The sequence below is a fragment of the Caenorhabditis remanei genome, chromosome III (genome assembly GCF_010183535.1).
Source record: "Caenorhabditis remanei strain PX506 chromosome III, whole genome shotgun sequence".
In the NCBI taxonomy this organism is placed as follows: Eukaryota; Metazoa; Nematoda; class Chromadorea; order Rhabditida; family Rhabditidae; genus Caenorhabditis; species Caenorhabditis remanei.
The window spans coordinates 2,854,621-2,873,201 of record NC_071330.1 but is presented as its reverse complement, the minus strand read 5'-3'; the positions used below and the strand labels follow the sequence as shown (position 1 = coordinate 2,873,201).

Below are 18,581 nucleotides of genomic sequence, written 5' to 3'. Positions count from 1 at the left end.
ATGTAGCCGCCAATTTTTTGAACGAAAAATCTCGATTTCTGGATATGATCTACAGTAGACCAAATGTGACCACACTATGGAGGTCTAGGATTCATTTTACAGAGTTTATTCAGAATAACTTTAACATTGAAATCAAGAAAAAGGTGAAATAATAGAGAAATAAGATGACAACAAAGGGGTTTCAAATCATCGTTTTGATGACGATGAGGACGAGGATCCAGCTGATGACGTGGCTTCTGAATTCTTGAGTCGTTTCGTCCAATCATACGGTTCCCATAGTTGTTTGAACGTTTCGGCTCGTGACTTCTGTTTCGACATCTCATCCGTCTCTCGTTTTCTCCACTTTTTCGGTGGCAGATCCAGCATTCCGGCGATGATTTCCTATAAAAATTCAGAATATGTTTAAGAATTTTAATTTCAATTCCGTCTAACCGTAGCAAATGTTGCCGGGAAGTGGTCATGACTCTCGATAACATGAGCATATCCATTCGAAAGACCGAAATCAACAGCGAAATAGCTGAATCCTTTGGGAATCTGGCGACGGAGGTCTTTCGTCTCGATCAACTTTTTGTTATCCATATACTCGCCTTCACATTCATTGATGGCTTTCTGGAAAAAGTAAGGAAATTAGTGTTTGGATAATCTTTTTGAGATTCAGAATATCGTTAGGTCAAATTTTTAAAGATGAGGATTCAGAATCTTCTGGAATTCAATTAGAGACTGAAAATAACTTTAATTTTGAAGTTTTGAAGTACAAAAAGCCTAATTTTTGTTGAAAATGGGAAGAACCTTATTCCTAGAGAATTTCATATATGTAATCAGATTCATCTGAATCCTGCTGAAGACCGAGTTATAGCTTAGTGAAGTTCTCTATCTCATAATTCTTGAAATAATGTCCGAAAAAACGAGTCATAACTAGATCCCTAGTAGAGTTAAGCAGATTTTGATTGCGAATAAGAGATCCTCGTGATGGGAACAACGTTTTGTCAGATTTATAGCAAAAACTAAATACAACGATACTTCATGTTTTATTGTATGTTTCAAATTTATGACGAAGCAACCAAGTTCTGATTTGAACGTGTTGATTTTAGCACTGTGTTTTGAAACTGAGATTCTGACTTTCAGACTGAACCATAGTGCCAGATACCGGTCGTATTTCGGAATGTATGGCCTGAGGTTACTCGGACAATTAGTCCAAGTTCATAGAAATTTTCAGATTTTCAGATTTGCCACTTTCTCAGAATCCAAGTTTGAAGGTTATTCTGAATCTCCATATTACACACTTCTGATTCAAAAAGACCGACTTTCAGGTATGAATAAAGATGTCAGATCTAGCCACTTTTTCTACAAACTCGCCAGAAGTCAATTTCAGCCATGACGATTCCATTCTCCCGATCAAAATCAGCTTACTCCTGTCCGAGTTATAACTACGTAGAATGTACTTTTCAGACCGTTCTTCTGAATAGAGATCAGCCGTAACTTCATCAATTGCAGGACTCAGTTGATTCCTATTATAGATCTGGAGTCCACAAGACCGACCATCTACGATCCAATAATCCCTTGATAGTTTCTACCCCTCTCAGATATGGTATAAGGCGCCGACGTGTCTGGTTTGACATAACAGAATAAACCTTTCTTCCTTTTCTCACTTGTATATCGTCGTGATGAAAAACAAACCGCAATGCGACAAAAAAAGAAATGAGTAATCAATCACTTTGGAGAAAGAAGATGGGTTCAGAAACCTTCGTGTCTCCTTGCTGTCTCTTTCTAATGAATTCTTTCCATCGTGTGATAAATCTGATAATCCGTCCGAACACACACACTCGCACATGAAACGAAGACTTCTAGTGTGCTGTGGCGCCGCGCGGCGTGGAGGCCACACGAAGGAATGTGAACTTTCGAGATGGAAGGGGGAGGAAACCGAACCGATATTGCATCTACACGAGTGAGATAAGAATCGTAATGCCACCTCAAATTAATGTGCACAACGTTTACATGTCTCAGGCATCAGAAATCTGAGAAGACGTAGTGAATTGTCTTGTTGGAGTACTTTTGACGTGCTGCAGAAAGTCAGCGTCATAGATTTTGACATCTAACTGTGTCTTTTGAAAAAGTCAGATTTTGAAACTAAAACCTTTTTGACAGGCTTTTTGACAGGTTGAATTTCAAATCCCAGGTCTTAAATTCAGGATTTCAGATTCTTAATTTAGGAATCCGAGTTCCTGGAGATTCAAAAACTCAGATTTAAGATTACGAATTTAAGAATCTGAGTTCCAAATTCTAAAGTCTTTTATCAAGATTCCAGATTTTCCAAATCTCGAACCTCGAGGAACCGAAATATGGAATCCTACTTCCAGATTCCAGACTTGGAATTCAAGGTTCCGAATCCAAGAATCAGAATCCAAGATTTCAGATTTCAAATCTCAAATGCAAGTTAAAGAATCGGAGTTCCTGGCTCTACATTCTAAAGTCGGAATTTAGGATTCCAGATTTCAAACCCAAAATTTCGAGTTCCAGATACCAAATTCTGAGTTCAGGGATTCGAATTCCGGGATCTGATTACAGAGTTCTGAACTCCCGGATCATGACATCCTGATTCTGGATTCCGTATGTCAGTTTTGGCCTCCAGACCTACAGCGAGCAAGAATCTCCAGACTCCTTGCACGTACGACATGTCACATCACATCAATGACAATTTTCAGAGATCGTAAACCTTCCCCTCCAAAAAAATGTTTGATATGACAGGTTTCTTCCTCTTATCCTCTACTAAAGTACAATTAGTGAAAGTAGCTGGAGAGACAGATAATTAGTCTCAAAGGTTTAACATATCCACTCAATTCTTAAACTCGATCCCCTATCAGAAGACGTTCATCTCTCTCTCTCCGAATACATTCCATTTCGGGTGATGATCAGATGACTGCGCGATCGCCTCGACCAGAAAAAAAAACTGACAAAAATTGATAACGACAACATCTTTTTCGGTGGAGAAGTGATAAAAAGAAAAATGATATGTGATCCGTCCTGGAGGCGCGTGATTTCATGGCTTTTTGGGTTTTTCGGGGTGTCATGAGTGTTAGGAGAAGCAGCGGTGGACGGAATGGGGGAGACGACGAACTTTTTGCAATCCGATAGTTTGATGATACTTCCTTCCTTGTTGCGCTGGATTCTTGTGATATTCTATATTGGGGATAGGAGGGAGTCGGTTACGGTATTACTGTAGTTGTGAAGTTCCACTAGCCTACCGTAATTCTACAGTACTAGGCTACGGTGCTCTCAACCTGACAGTACCGTAATCTTACAGTAATCCAATCTGCAGGAGTCCTACAAGACCGGATAAACGTCAAAATTCAAAATTCTTTTTTTTACAAATTTTTTGATTTTTTTCAATTTTTTTGAAAAAAAGTCAAATTTTCGACTATGAATTAGAATTACAAGAAATTCTGACAAAAATATTCACATTTTCGATGAAAAATTAAAAAAATGTCAAAAGCCGGGCTTTGACAAATATGAATTCTACAGTACCAGTGCTCTCAACCTGACAGTACCGTAATCCTACAGTAATCCTATCTACAGTAATCTTGAGTTTTTATCGATGTTTAAAAACAAAGTCGAAAATTCGACTTTTTCCCAAAAATTCAAATTTTTGCACTGAAATCCGGCCCGTTGCAAGTCGTTTTTCACCTTCGGAGCCAAGGATCTCTAAACTGACAGTACCGTAATCCCTACAGTAATCCTATCACATATCATCAATCAACTCGTCTCTCTCGGAATACTCTGACGTCTACATTCCATTCATTTTAGTCGCCGCCATGTCTCTCTTCTTCCTCTTCTTCTTAACTGACCAAATTGTTTGTTTGGGAGGGTTTTTCCGTGTTAATTACGAGCAATTAATCCAATTCACACGTCTTCCCAACATACCAAACATACCATTCGTGGTTGTTTGTTCTTGGTTCAGGGAAACAGATTATCGGTGTGATTGCAAATGCGCTCTACCGAACTCCTTTTGAAATTTTTTTTTTGAGTTTCGGTAGAGCGCAGTAGCAAAGATGTCTGAAACAAACCTTAAAATAAATCGGTGACATTTCTCCAATCTCCTGCTCCAACGGCACACACTCAATGTAGACGTGTGGGTTGGAATCCACGTGTCTTGACATTTCGAAGAAAATGCAGTCTCGATTCTGCTCTTTCCACAGTGCGACGAGTCCTTTTCGCCATAATCTCATCTCGTCCCACACGTTTTCGTCGAGTTGGATCGAGCTGGAGCAGTGTTGCGTCGGCACGATTATCAGATGCTCATCGTCGAGTCCATCCCATTCGACAACGGCGAGATACGTCTGGAATTATATGTTTGTCCCGATTTTCAGATGGCCTAGAAATAACTAGGTCACACAGTTGACAGTCCAATAAAGCGCATTTGCACACCACTTGGCAGATTGCCAATTTGAGTCGCTACGCAGCCAAATTCGCATTTTGTAACGTGGATGAGCGATACAGAGGTTTTTCATTGAAACTTTCCAGTTTATACAACCGCGCTCTACCGAAGCGGAATAAAATTGGTTGACAGTTTTAAAGTGGGATTCGGTAGAGCGCAGTTGCTTTATATGAACAAGTTTTTAGTAGAAAAAGTCGATTTTTCTTTAAAATTTTTCGCAATAAAGTCGATTCCAACCCTTTTTAAAAGTTGAAAACATCAGAAAAATGCAAAATTCTCAAGGCCCGGAAACTTGGCGCCAAAGTTCAAATTTCAAAGTTTTTCGAATTTTTTCAATTTTTTTCGAAAAAAAGTCAAATTTTCCACTATCATTCAGGATTAGAAGAAATTCTGAAAAATCTTGATCCAGAAACAACGATTAATTTTGCATGGAGACAATTACTGATTCCCTTTCATCACCCTCACTGTGACCCCTCCTATTTTCTATTTCCTAGAAAACAACGGTCATTATTACCTTGTTTATAACACCCATCAAGTTAAAAGGTCATTGTTCAGTGGAATTCTAGGCCATGGCCTAGAACTCCCATCCACTGACTTCCGAACCCATAAATTTCGCCCCAACCATCACCACGGCCACCACATTACCAGGAAGGACACATAACACGTCGATTTGTAGTGACGATAACGTGGAATTTCCTCGTCTCGAAGATTCGAATCTCTCTTCTGAATTCGCCCCGTGAAAGATCCTAATCAGTTTTTGAAAATGGCCAGCCGGGGTCTCGTGTACTCTTTTCTTGCTGTTTCGAAACCATCTCAATTCAATCAAAAATGATCAAAAATCGGAAGTAAGACGACGTGACTATTCAGAATAGAGCCGTTTCCTCTGAATAGGTTGTGGTGTTTGGTTTGTTATAGAGAGGGAGAACAGTTGAGGGGTTCTTGAACGAGTAGACGGGGAGACCGTCTTATGTGAATGAATCGGAGGGAGAGAATAGTTTAGAATGGCAATTAATAGCCACAAATTTACATATATGGGGGTTTTTTTTGGCTGGTCGAACCGATTTATTCAAGGTCTTTTTGAGTGAGGGACTAGGGGGTTTCTAGGCCATCAACAATAACCAACTGGTTTTAACTGTTATGAACAAGGTAACAATGACCGTTGTTTTCCAGGAAATTGGGAATAGGAGGGGTCACAATGAGGGCGATGACAAGAAGGAGAAAATTATGGGAGAATGTTAAAATGTTGCAAACGCATAGGGTCATAAACTGTCCAGGAAGTACGCTCTAGTGAATTTTTTCATCTGAAACAACAAAAGACACAAACATTTGGCTCCGTATCGTTATACAGTGTTAAAAATGCGATTTGGCTGCGTAGCGACTTAAATGACCAAGTGGTGTGCAAAATACTGAACACGCAAATTCGCTCGAAATATTACTCTGTGCAAACGCGCTCTAATGAACAAAGAGCTCTGGCAGTTTTTGAAATTTTCAGTATTGCAATAACGCTCTACCAGACAATAAAACTCACATTGATTCCCACAGCGATGATATTGTGTTTTGCGAGACGTGAACTATCGATACATCTGGAGCAATCGTCGAATGAGCGTTCGATGCGCTTGTGCTCTGAAAATAGACAAATTATGGGTGTGGCCTAAAATTAAGATTGGGGGTTTCAGACCACCTGCCTTGCCCTAAGAGACTAGGCGGCAATTCAAATTAGATCGAATTCAATTCGCTGTCTCTCCGCCGGTATTCGATACGCAGCTAATTTTTCAGCGGTTTTAAGTCACTATTCCTGAACTTTCAGTGAATCTTTTTTGAGATTCGATACGGAGTCTATTTACACATGGCCTAGAATCCGATAAGGCCATCATCACCTTGCTTCTCTCTCACTAATCAGGATGGAAGAGACCAACGGTCATTCACCCACTTCTTCTTCTTCTTCCTCCACAGATCAAGTGGATTCTTTTCTCGGGGCTAAATGATCCATCTATGCTTTCCACGTGACACACGTCCTCAGGTACTTCAGAATCATTGAGAGTATATCGAGTACTCTGTTCTTCTAGTACATAGTAGTACTACTTGTGAATAGTAAAGAAACTGGAAAACAAGACTTCAGAATCTCTTTTTTTTTGCTTCTGACGCTGACGCAACTTCTTCTTTTCCGGAAGAGTGGAAAAAGCAACACCACTTCTTCCACTTGAGAAGTTGCAGAAGGAAACGGTGTTGCGAACGCTTCCGCTTTCAAAGTATTCATAATTCAGAAATTCTTCGGACGCGTTCAGGCATGAAACATCAGTAACTCCCTTCTATCTAATCAGAAGGTGTGTGTGTGCAGAAGACGTCACTGTGTCTGTTGATTTGACGAGGGGAGATTTGTGATTTCTTGTTAACTTTGTCTCATTGAACCAGCAAAGAGGTTATAAACAAGAAAACAACTCGAGACCACCGTAGCTGTGTGATTCATCGCTCTGTTATTGTAGTCCTTCTCTGGGAAATGTCATGTGAACTATCAGCAGAAGATAAGACAGAAGAAGAAAAAAAACAGAAGTTGGAGAAGATATGATGGATGATCGTCGGTCAGTTCGAGGAGAGATGTGTAAAAGGAATCACGAGGGATGCGCTTGGAACACTCTCTAGTTAACAGATGAATAGATCACAAATCAGAACTATTTTTGGACTTTTCCCATTGGCTTTTTGCCAAAAATGTGGGTCTCAACGTGTTCTGAGATTCCAGGTTTTCAGATTCCAGTCTCGGTAAATCTGAGCTAGAAGTCTTCTGACCAGGAGAATTTCCAGAAGGAAGCAAAATTCATCCGATTTTCAGGGGTTCCCTCCAGATCATCGATGAACCACTCTGATCTGAATTTTCAGCAGGTTCTCATTTTGAAGATTGCTGGGTTTCTGTCTTCGGTATCCTATCCTGGAATCCGGATTCTCACGGTTTAGACGCAGAAGATTCTGATTCTGTTACCCAAGCCATCATAGCTTGTAATTCAAGATTTTCAGATATCAGTCTGACAAAATCTAAACTAGAAGCCTTCCAGACTGAAACACTCGAGAGGAGATCTAGGAAGATCCAGAAGATTCTGATTCAGTATACAAATTCATGTCTAAGAGATTCTGGAAGTCTTCTGGCCTGAAAATAGATTAAGATTCCAGATTTCTAGGTTGATCCGAGTTTCAGAAATTCCAGATCTCGGAACATGCCGCACCCAGTGCAACTTGATCTCTAGACCTTTTCTGACCATTCATCCATGAAGAGAATTCCTTGAATTCTATCAACACAACAAATCGTCCCATCTTTGATTTCTAGTGCTAATTAGTGTTTGTTTTTCACAGAAATTCCCCTCTCTCTCCTTTCTCCCCTCCCCACTTCTCTGCCCGTAAACGATTGGGGCGGGTATAGGAGAAGGAGAGTAGAGAAAAGGGGCGGGGCGATTCGCATTCCTTTCGTGCTGCGTCTCCACACAAAGTGCCCATCCATCGGTCGACTTCTCAATCGACACTGTCGCTTTTAACACCCCGAGAAGACAAAAAAAGGAGACGTATTCTTTTCGTCTCATTCTCTCCGTCTTCGTACTCTTCGTCCGCGCCTTTTTGGGGAGATTCCTCTTTCCAATTTTCATTCCGTATTGGTCGACACCGCATCGTGTGGTGACACATTACTTCCCAAAGGTCTCTAAATCATGTTCGTTCTATCATTGGCTCTTTTGTCGTGTCTGACAACAATGTGCACATCGACCACCGAATGGTGGGGCGATCTTCGTGCACATCTGAATCCCGCACGTCAAGCGCCGTTTTATGATGTGACTTATGATGAGAAAGGTTCGTTTTTTTATTTATTTCATGTTAGTTTGGCAGTTTGAGTTATCTTTTTGAGCACAAATATGTCTGGAGCCAAAAAATTTTTTTTGCTCCAAAAATCCTCATTTCCCCCATTATTCCAGTCAACGTCTGCCCACAAGGTCTCCACGCCGACGCCATCCCAGAATACGTCTACTTCGGTACTATGCTTGCCACAATGACTGTCGACGAGCACGATCAATGTCTCCAGAAGTGCGCAGAGAAGCCACGTTGCAAAGCGGTCAACTTCTTCCATCCATTCGCCTATCAAGAGAAAGGATTCTGCGAGTTGCTCACCGAAGGACAACTCGACAATCCATCCCTGATGCGTCCATTCCGCAAGGCCACCTACTACGAGAAGATTCGTTGTAGAGAGCTCGACGATGTGGAGGACGTTGACGAGGCGGAGAAGTCCGAGATCACTGAGAGTGAGTTTTCTATTTTCATTCTCTATATAACATCTTCTATCCACTTTTTTCCAGAAGTTCCCGAGGACATGATCCGCGAGAAGAAGCTTGACATGAGCAAACTCATGAAGAAGCTCTCCGCCAAAGTCAAAGAATTCAACGGTGCCTCCGGTGGCTTCCGTGCAGCTCGTCGTTAAGCCTTCAATGGTATTTCTTCTTCCTTCTCCCCACTTTTCTTGTCTGTACCATATTCTTTTTTCTTTGCATTCATCTTGTTACATGTCGCTCATTTTCTCTCCTCCTCCAGCTCAATCGATCTCGTCTTAATTCTCATTGTTTATACATTCGGGTCCCCACATTCCAATTCCAGTTCATTTTCTCTCCGTGTGTCCTCTCACTGTCCAAAAAATCCCATCTTCTTCTAGATTGTTCCTAGTCATCGTAGATCCTTCTCTCTCTCTCTCATTCTTCTCCACCTTACGTGTATACCCTTTTTGCAGGCCGCATTTCATACAGAGAGAAATAAACCGTTTCCCCTACTACCCCTCAGGTCCTTCTTCTTATCTAATCTCGGTGACAGTTTTTCCCGTCAACGTCTTCCGACACGTCTTCCCCCTAGCCATCAACATTCCTGTCCGATTTTGTTTGGGAGGCGAACTTTTTTTTGTGGAAAAGTGGAATTGCAACAGACGGAAAAAAAGAAAGATTTTTGTTTTTCAGTCGTCTTTCCGGTCCTTCCGGTAAACATACTAATTATCTCCTTGTTCCTCGTGCTTTGGTATATTGATCGAATCGGATCACGTAGATCAGGACCAAACACACGGGCGGATCGGACTGTTTCATACAGAATTTCTTATCAATTCAGATGAAAACACACGTACTGATTCGATGGTTTCTGCTGCTGCCGAGTTTAACGTCATCGCAATAAATCACGTTGAACTGGATCAAACTTCGAAAAAGGAAAGGTGGTTTTTGAGTCTTCAGAATCGGATTCAAGCAGAGAAATTCAAAAATTCGTAGAGTTCGGTCTATATAGTCTCTAGTATGCTAGAACACAAGATCGGACTTTTGGCAAAATGCCAAGTGCATGTTGTGGCCGGTAGATCCAAGAATGTTATTCTGAAGGTTTCAGGCTGAAGAATTTTGGGCAGAATCCCAGAATTCTCTATCGTCGTCTAGGTCCAGGTCCTGACGATCTGTGTCATGTCTCAATCTCATCAACTAGACCATCTGATACCAAATTTCACGCTGATTTCGAATCTGGAGTTAATTTTTCCAGATTGAACTTGTGAACAAAGTTATTCAGGTTTTCTTGCTCTGGAATCTCATTGAACTATCCGAGAGCCGTTCTTAAGTGCTCTGGGCACTGTGGGACCATGACAATCTTCAGGTATACTGTAACTGTCCTACAGTAATCTATCACTCTAGAATTATCCAAATTCATAAATTTCCAGATTTGTTTCCAAAGTACATATATCCATCTGCATCCTCTTTCTGTCGTCTTGTCCTTCACCTGGTGTCATTATCTTCGTCTTAACACTACGCCCCAACCAAAGATTCTTCTTCTCTCATTCCACCCATTCTTTGACCTGGACTGTTGTAATAAGAGAAAGAATAACAACTTTTCTTATTTTTCACTCATTTTTTTCAGCAGAGATTCAACTGTTTACTCCGTTCCTAAAAATGTCTGTCTCGAGACATGAATCAAGGAAGACGGAGAGAGTGCAGAGACGCAGGAAGATTGAATTGGTGTGTGATCAGTAAGTATCTCGGGCGGTACTCTTCTGAAACCGAAACACATCGTCACATACAACATATATACGTTGGAATGAATTCCTATCCAAATGGATGGGGAGAGAGAGAAAAAAAGTGATTAATTGGGGTAGGAGACAGAGAGAGAATTTCTTCTTCTTCAGAATCCTCTCAGAGATATGGATGGACAAGGAAATCTTCAGTGTCGACACCCGTCCTCTACCATAGAATGTGTTCTTTTCACTGATTCATTATCCGCCTTTGAAGCATTGCCGACGCGATAGTGTGTGTGTGTGTGTGTGTGGTCGCAGATCATCATTTAATGTCTCTTTTTTTTGTTGCGTATTCCAAAAATAGGATCTATTAGAGACGATATGTTTCTTGTTTCTAATTGACCTATCATATCATGATTATCGTTTGCAAAGTGAGTACTTTTTGTTTGCATAGTTTCCCTTTGATCGATATATCAAATTGTCAAGTTGCGAAAATGTTCATGTAGAGCTCACCGAGGTATACGGTTTTAGAGATTCATCGTCTCCGAATTCTTATTTTGAAGGGAGTTCTAACCATACTTGTAAACCGGGCCAAAAGCGGCCGACACGGGCCGGCGAGTAACTCGCTTAGAACTCAAAATTATGAACTGAAACATATACCAAAGTGTAGATCTTGGCGAGTTCTAGTGATTTGCTACGGTCCAGATGGCTATTTGTTTATGTGCCGCGGGTCGGACTAGAATGTCTTTGTTGAACCGTTTTTGCGGTTTTTGGCATTTGTTCCCGACCCGCGGTTTTTTAACGGAAAACAATCCGGCCCCTAGTGAATCACGTATATAGAAGTCGCCGAGATCTACATTTTGGTATACTTTTCAGCTCATTAAATTGCGTTTTTAGCGAGTTACGGCCCGGTTCGCATGTATGGTTATTACAACACATACTTGTGGTCCAGAATTCAACAGATTTTATGCGATAAAGTTCCATGTGGTGTCTGACCAGGATACCAGTTTGTCCGGATCCTAGCACACAGAAGAATTTTGAATCCAAGATTGAGGTGTTCGTGTTGGCCAAACTTTTCAGTTTGAGATTTGTGTGTTTCACAAGGCTGTCGCACGGCCGGCCACGGCCCTCGGCTTTTAGGGCCGCGGAGGCCGCGGATTAACCAAATGGGCTGAATTTTTGTACATCGACTAATCTTCTTGTCCTCTACAAGGCCGCCTGAAGAAGCGAAAGTTTTCCATGGCTGGGAACTGAGATATAGAATCGGCCCACGGCCTTTTTGACAGCCTTGGTTTCATTCTGGTTTTCTCAGGAATTCGACATGAAAACATCCGACCACTGGCCTAGAAACCCGAACAGAAAAGCTCGGTCAGCACTGGCAACTTGGAAACTTCGAGCATTTTCTAGTAAATCTCATCTTGATCTTGATAGTAATCAAGAATCTTCAGTTCCTTCGATTAACTATCAAATCAGATTCTTGATCAACACACACGTATCAGATTGTCTTTTGATCTTCCTTTTTCTAGAGAAGGAAGAAGATAATTCACGTGGAACGAAAAGATTGAAAAGTCAAACCAGAATACACGAGCTATCAAATTCGAGAAAAAAGATCAAAAAGGCAATGCGAACCAGTCGATCAAGAATCCAAATCTCTTCTGGTTCAAGTGTAAAATTTACTGCGTCGAAAGAATTTTCGAATCCGTATCATTAAATGCGATAAGATAACGATGGATAGTTTTTAAACTGATTCTTTCCACTTTTTTGATGAATTAATCAGAGAAATAACTTTATTATCTTAGGGAGAGTGTAGTAACACAGTGATTGGCGAATTACTGCAGTGTAATGCCTCATAAATTTGGATATGTGTAAAAAATCACGGAAATTCGAATGGTGATTTCCTAAAACCATTTCAAATTTCCGATAACCGAGTTGTGTTTAGTAGAGCGTGATTGCTGACACGTGGCATCTGCAGTCAGGAATTTACTGTATCTACAGTATACCGACTAGCTCTGACCACTCTATTGGCTATGATAGTTCAAAATGTGTAGAAAATCATAGAAACACCGAAAAACGCGAGTTTTAGCTCGAAAAATGCTCAAAATCCCAGTTGGTCGAGCTTTTCAATTTGGGTTTCTAGGCCACGAGCTATAAATTCTTCGCCGTTAGCTTCATGTTCCAGTTGGAGTGAAACTGACGAGGGAAGAGTTTCGACTCGCGGCCTAGAAACCCAAAGAGAAAAGTTCGGTCAACGCTGACTGCATTTTTCGAGCTAAAAATCGCGGTTTTGGGCATTATCATGAGAATTTCTATTATTTTCTACACATTTTGAAATATCATAGCCAATAACAGCTTGTCAGGTATACTGTAGGTATAGTAAATTCCTGATTGCAGATTTGATTGCCACGTGTCAGCAATCACGCTCTACTGAACAAAACATGGCATCAACACTCCTTGATGTACTTGGCACCGTGCCAGTTCTTCTTCTGTTCGTATGACTTTTGTCCGTTTGGTCATATCACATAATATGTTTCTGTTCGTCGAGAAGAAACCAAGTAAACAGTTCGAGTGCAATAGAGCGACATTGATCGATGAACCGTGACCGAAACTCGGAGAGAAGAACCCATTCAGTATGGAGGACTCATCAAAAGAACACACACCAAGTGTTATTTTTTTTAAAGGAAAGAAGAGGCAAAATGTCAAAAGAGACACGTGAAACAGAGGAAGGACAGAGAAGACGTCGAGGAGTGGAGGGAGAAAACGAATCGAAATGACCATGAAATGTGTTTGTGACACGGTGGACAACCACACATAAATTGACAAGTTTCCTCCATCTCTATACAATATTTTTCTCAATCTTTTGTATAGAAGTAGAGGGGAGAAGGTGAAAAGAATCATAGTTGAAACTAGAGACAGGAAATTGAAAACTGAAAAGTAGGGATGGATGGAAGAGCTGAGAAACCTATTGGGATTCAGGGAGTCTGCTGACCTGACTGTTGGCCACCAATTCTAGGTTTTGCCACGTTGCATTTAAAAACTTGGCTGAAAATCATAGGGGACTCATTTATAGTAAATGAATTCAAACTATTTATTAGCTATTTATTATCAAACTATTTATCATTTATTAATAATTGAAAACAAAGACACCTCGGCACCAGTCAAAGTTGCATTACTTTAACTGTTTTCATATACAGTACTGGCCATGACAGTTTGACAGTTTTCAAATGAAAATGAGAAAACCTAAATATTCAATTTAAAAATTGATATAATTTTCGTACGGACTGTTCATAAATATCGTGAACATTAGCACTATGAACACCTCGAAAACCTTACTATTTTCCATTGCTCATTTGCTCAATTCAGTGCAAAATAGTGAGACTTTGGAGGTGTTTACATGCTAACTGTATAACTCGCAAAGTAAAGTCCGTACAAACAAATAATCAACTACAAAAATGAAATCCTAGACTTGATCTACAAATGTGACGCACAATTGAGCTCATGTGACAACCAGTAACAATGGGTCACAGACTCCGAATTGCTCATTTTCAAGTAAACAGTGCAAAGGACTCTATGTTTATGGTCAATACTGTACCTGGAGATTCAGATAGTATATCAGTTTTAACACAGTGTCCTGGTCTTGGAATATTCTACCAGGACTGGTATTGGAAAACGGTACTTCGTCTCAATCACATTAGCAAACCGGGCCGGCGCGTAACTCGCTTAAAACGGAATTTTATGAGCTGAAAAATATACCAAAATGTAGATCTCAGCGAGTTCTATATCTGTGACCTACTACGGGCCGAATAGCTATTCGTTATTGAACCACGGACCGGGAAAAGTGGTAAAACGGGAAAATGGTCATAAAACCATTTTACCCTGGCCGGATAACGAATAACAATCCGGCCCGTAGCATATCAAAGACATAGATTTCGATGAGGTCTACATTTGGGTATATTTTCAGCTCATAATATTGAGTTTGAAGCTAGTTACTCGCCGGCCCGGTTTGCAAGTATGGTCTCAATAAACCGAATCAGTAGAAATCACCGACGTCCATTTGCTCAAAACAGAAGCAAAGCTCATTTATGGAATCCGGCGAACAACAACAAAATATAATCATGAAAAGAGAAACAACGCGGAACAGTTTACAACATCAAACCAACAGATGCAGTGCACTATTAAGGAAGTAACGAATCTCTAGTGTACACACACTTAGACCATTTATCACAAATAGCCACAAGCCGTGTTTGATATGATTGATCTAACCACAGAAATCAAACGAATTCTTTTTGAGACGAGTTTCTTTGGCGAACGGATAGAAGATATGGAAGGATAAGTGTCATGACTGACACCTTCCCATACGAGAAACAAGGAAGAACATTCTTGAGAAATGAATCATTTGGGGGACTAGTTTTCCACGTTTTGGAGTATTAGGCCCCAACCGATTGGTTCATGATTTCTGATCGTTCTATCTTCTTTCTTTCTACAAGTTCACAATTTGTGGTAAAAGTAAGAGAAGAAGAAGAAGAAATATTTGGATATATTATCACTCCCGGAAATATCAATCGAAATACGAAGAGACAAGTGTGACGAGAATGAATTAAGGAACAAGAAGAGATCGGGTTGAAGTATAGTACTGTTGGTGTAGATAAGGAAGACGATTCGGTATTTTTATCGGTACGATTCAAAAATTACTGCGATTAGTGCTATTTTTGGGGTTGAAGACGTGGAAATCGGAGCTAACAATCGACCCGACAGTGTTAGAACAAACCTTAAAAACTACTCACGATAGGCATTCTGAATTCTTGATTTGTATTCAGGCTAAACCGTTGAGTACAGTAGAGCGGATCTGCACACGAGACACCCCAAGCCCCGCCTCTTTCTCCCACAGTATCCCATAGAGGATGGCGTAACCCGTGAGATGTCTGTCGCATGAGAAGGTGTGCCCTTATAAACGAGACGGGGGTTACTGTAATAGTCATATCCCTCAGTGAGTAGTACTTTACGACTAGTACGTCCTGAGGGATTGGATAGATCTCCCTGAGGACGATTGGTGTTTCTCAGGGATCCGTTCAGCTATCGGATCGGCATCTCCTCGGGGATCATTCGATTCGATGTCTGAATGGATAAACGATCTCTGTCTCAGGAGGTGGTCCTGAGGAATCGAGCAGGAGGAGGATCGATCGACAACGATTAGAAGTGTAATTACAAATATCTGTATGCCATTAATTGTATCTAATTAAGAACGAATAAACACATTTTTTGATATTTTCAAAATTGATAGTGTTAATAGGCCCTAATGCCGATTTCCAGGATATCAAAAAGACGGTTTGGCCTTATTTCGGTGTAAAAAGTCCCTAAAAACGTACAAACTTGTGCTAAATTTCGTTGATTTGGTAAAAACTGATAGCTTTCCTGCCGAAAAATCTTTTAAAATCTCAGTAAATTCGAGTAGACGAGCAAATTTTTCAAGCTGATATCGTCTAGGCGGAAGGCGGAAAAAATCCTAAAATAACGGAAGGCGGACCTAAATTTCTCGAACAGTGAAGGTCCGTAGCAAAAACGAAAAACATATAATTAAATAACGTGTTTTCAGCTTTTCACTTGCTATAACATCATACCCCACTCACAACATTCCCTAGTCAGCGATATTTCTACCAATCATAAATGAAAACATCCAGAAAATGTACGAAACTTTTACAACCGTTTCGAACTATTAATGGCAAGAGAGCCATCACAACCCTCTAAAATAGTATCCTATCAAAAATACCTTTAATCGCCTCTTTCTCCTTCCGTTTCTTATCCTTCTCATCTGTTTTCTTCCGTCCTTTCTGCATTTCAGCTATATCATCCACACTTTCATCGTCGTGACGCCGGATTTTTGAGCTTTTCTGCAAATTGAGGAATTGTATAAAAGTGGGCGTGGCCTAAAAACTCACAATCAATTGCTTCTCAAAAAGACGTAATTGGTCACCAGCTGTTCCAGTTTTCTCCTCGCGAACCATTGAATCAAGATCCTGTGATTTCTCATATTCACGTCGCATTCTGGAGGAACCCTGGGAAAAAATTTATATTTATTTGGCGAAAATCTCAGAGAAAAAATGGTGTTTTAACTCAAATTCGTAGTTTTTGCAATTTTTACCTCTGCATGTCTATCAGAATCTGATCGTCGACTACTACTACTGGCCGGTAGGATGTTTCCCTCTCGATCCCTTCTCATCATTGTCACATCCTTCGAACGCGATTTCGGTGGCTCGTCTTCTCCGGATACACCTGATTCCAGTTTTCGTTTCAACTTTTTCACGAGATCCTGGAATCAAAAACGTTGATGATGTTGTGATTTATTAGCACGGCACGCTTCTTACAACCGCGCTCTACCGAAACCGAATAAAATAGTGTGCAAAATTGAGAGACTCAGAGAAAAAGAGACATTTTTCAACGACGATTCGGTGGAGCGCAGTTGTAAGAACTGTGCCGAGCTAATATTAGTCTGAAATTATGAGACGACTATTCATGGTTTCATTAATTCAATTGTATTTTGATACATTTTTTCGAATTTTCCACACAAAAATTAAACAAATTAAAAACTGAATTGTGGCTTTTATTGAGTAAAAACAATTGATTTTCTCAAAATTTTAAAAACAGTTTCCATCCGTTTAGACCGTTTTGTACGAAATTTTGTCTCAGAATTTCATAGTTGTCAAGGGCCGGCCCGAAGACCCGGGCAAATTGGCGCAAAAGTCAAATCATTCAAATTTTTTCCAATTTTTTTCAAAATTTTGAATTTTTTCGCGAAAAAAGTCAAATTTTCGACTATCATTCAGAATTAGAAGAAATTCTGAGAAATAGTCAAAAATGGTCGCATTTTCGATGAAAAATTGAAAAAATTTCGAAAAAACATTGGAAAAAAGGGTCATTTTCTGAAGCCGGGCCTTGAAAATTTTCTACGACACGCTTCTTACAACCGCGCCCTGCCGAAATCAAATAAAATTGCGGGAGAAATTGAGAGACTCAGAGAAAAAGAGTCATTTCTAAAGGGGATTTCGGTGGAGCGCGGTTGTAAGAACTGTGCTGAGCTAATATTTGCAGAACTTTTTATGATCAGAAACGTATTTTCCGGTTTTAGATCTTTGTGTAGAAAAATTTTAGTTTTTAAAATAACATTTTCAAATTTTAGGCTTTCAAAAAACTTCCATATCATTCTTACCGTATCCCCCTTCATTTCCGCCTTCAGAATCTTCGCCGACAACTTATTTTTCTCATCTTCAGTCAATGGAGTTGACCCCGAACCTGATGATCCCATCACATCGTTTCGTACTTGTTGACTGCCGTAGAAATCTTTTTGTGACTTGTCACTTCCAGTCACAAATGTCTGGAAATTAGAATTTTAATTCGATTTGAGCAATTAAAATGTGTAAAACACTTTAAACATATAATTTTCAAGAACAATTTTCGAATGAAAACTCGGTTTTTCGGTTTTTTTTTCAAATTTTGAAAAAAAAAGGGCGAATCTAAGGAGTTTTTAAAGTTTTCAACGGAAATTCCTGAAATAAAACTCACTTTTCCGGTTGCGAACTCGGATCCCAACTTTTTCGCGTATTTCTCAGCGATCGGCTTCGGTTTCACCACCTTTCGCCCACTGTAATCGTCGTCATCATCATCTGGACGACGGAACATTGCTGAAAAATAAGGATTTTAGAAGGATTTTGCAAGTTTTTGCAAGTTTAAACGAAAATGAGGCGAATTTTGCATTTTAAGGTGAGTTTTCGATCGGGAAACTATTCTTTATAAGCTTAAAAATACAATTTTTGCTTTTTTTCCTCTTTTTCACGTGAAAAAGTGAGGAAAATGTGTATTTTCAGCTCGAAAAATAAGAAAATCTTAAAATTCGCCGGTAACTACAGTAATTTTCTGCATTTTTACGTGGTGGTGTGCTGAAAAACTTGTGTATTTTTCCGTAAAATTTGATGTGTTTTTGAATTTTAAAGTTAATTTTTTATTCAATTTTCGCCAATTTTTACAATTTTTTACTAAAAAACAGATAGAATTTTTTTCGTGATTTTATATCATTTTATAACTCTAATTAATTAATTCCACTGCTGCTATCCGTCTCAATTCGATTTATTTTCTATTTAGTTCAAAAACAATTTTGTGACA

General features: G+C 39.9%; 4 protein-coding genes across 4 annotated transcripts; 1 reads left to right on the top strand and 3 right to left on the bottom strand.

The window, feature by feature from the left end:
• Positions 1-186: 186 nt before the first annotated feature.
• GCK72_008719 (uncharacterized protein) lies at positions 187-7,735 on the bottom strand (the record flags this gene model as incomplete). The annotated part of the gene is made up of 5 exons (XM_053726997.1): positions 187-381; positions 433-609; positions 4,062-4,334; positions 5,961-6,055; positions 7,681-7,735. The coding sequence occupies 5 exons, from the start codon at positions 7,733-7,735 to the stop codon at positions 187-189; spliced, it is 795 nt and encodes a 264-aa protein (XP_053586574.1).
• A 386-nt stretch (positions 7,736-8,121) lies between these two features.
• GCK72_008718 (uncharacterized protein) lies at positions 8,122-8,882 on the top strand (the record flags this gene model as incomplete). Its single annotated transcript, XM_053726996.1, has 3 exons — positions 8,122-8,260; positions 8,383-8,706; positions 8,761-8,882. 3 exons carry the CDS (start codon positions 8,122-8,124, stop codon positions 8,880-8,882), a joined length of 585 nt encoding a protein of 194 aa, XP_053586573.1.
• Positions 8,280-9,100, bottom strand: GCK72_008717 (uncharacterized protein; the record flags this gene model as incomplete). The annotated part of the gene is made up of 2 exons (XM_053726995.1): positions 8,280-8,925; positions 9,084-9,100. 2 exons carry the CDS (start codon positions 9,098-9,100, stop codon positions 8,280-8,282), a joined length of 663 nt encoding a protein of 220 aa, XP_053586572.1.
• Positions 9,101-16,168: 7,068 nt separating this feature from the next.
• GCK72_008716 (uncharacterized protein) lies at positions 16,169-18,101 on the bottom strand (the record flags this gene model as incomplete). The annotated part of the gene is made up of 5 exons (XM_003107519.2): positions 16,169-16,315; positions 16,364-16,480; positions 16,567-16,734; positions 17,632-17,796; positions 17,985-18,101. 5 exons carry the CDS (start codon positions 18,099-18,101, stop codon positions 16,169-16,171), a joined length of 714 nt encoding a protein of 237 aa, XP_003107567.2.
• Positions 18,102-18,581: the final 480 nt, after the last annotated feature.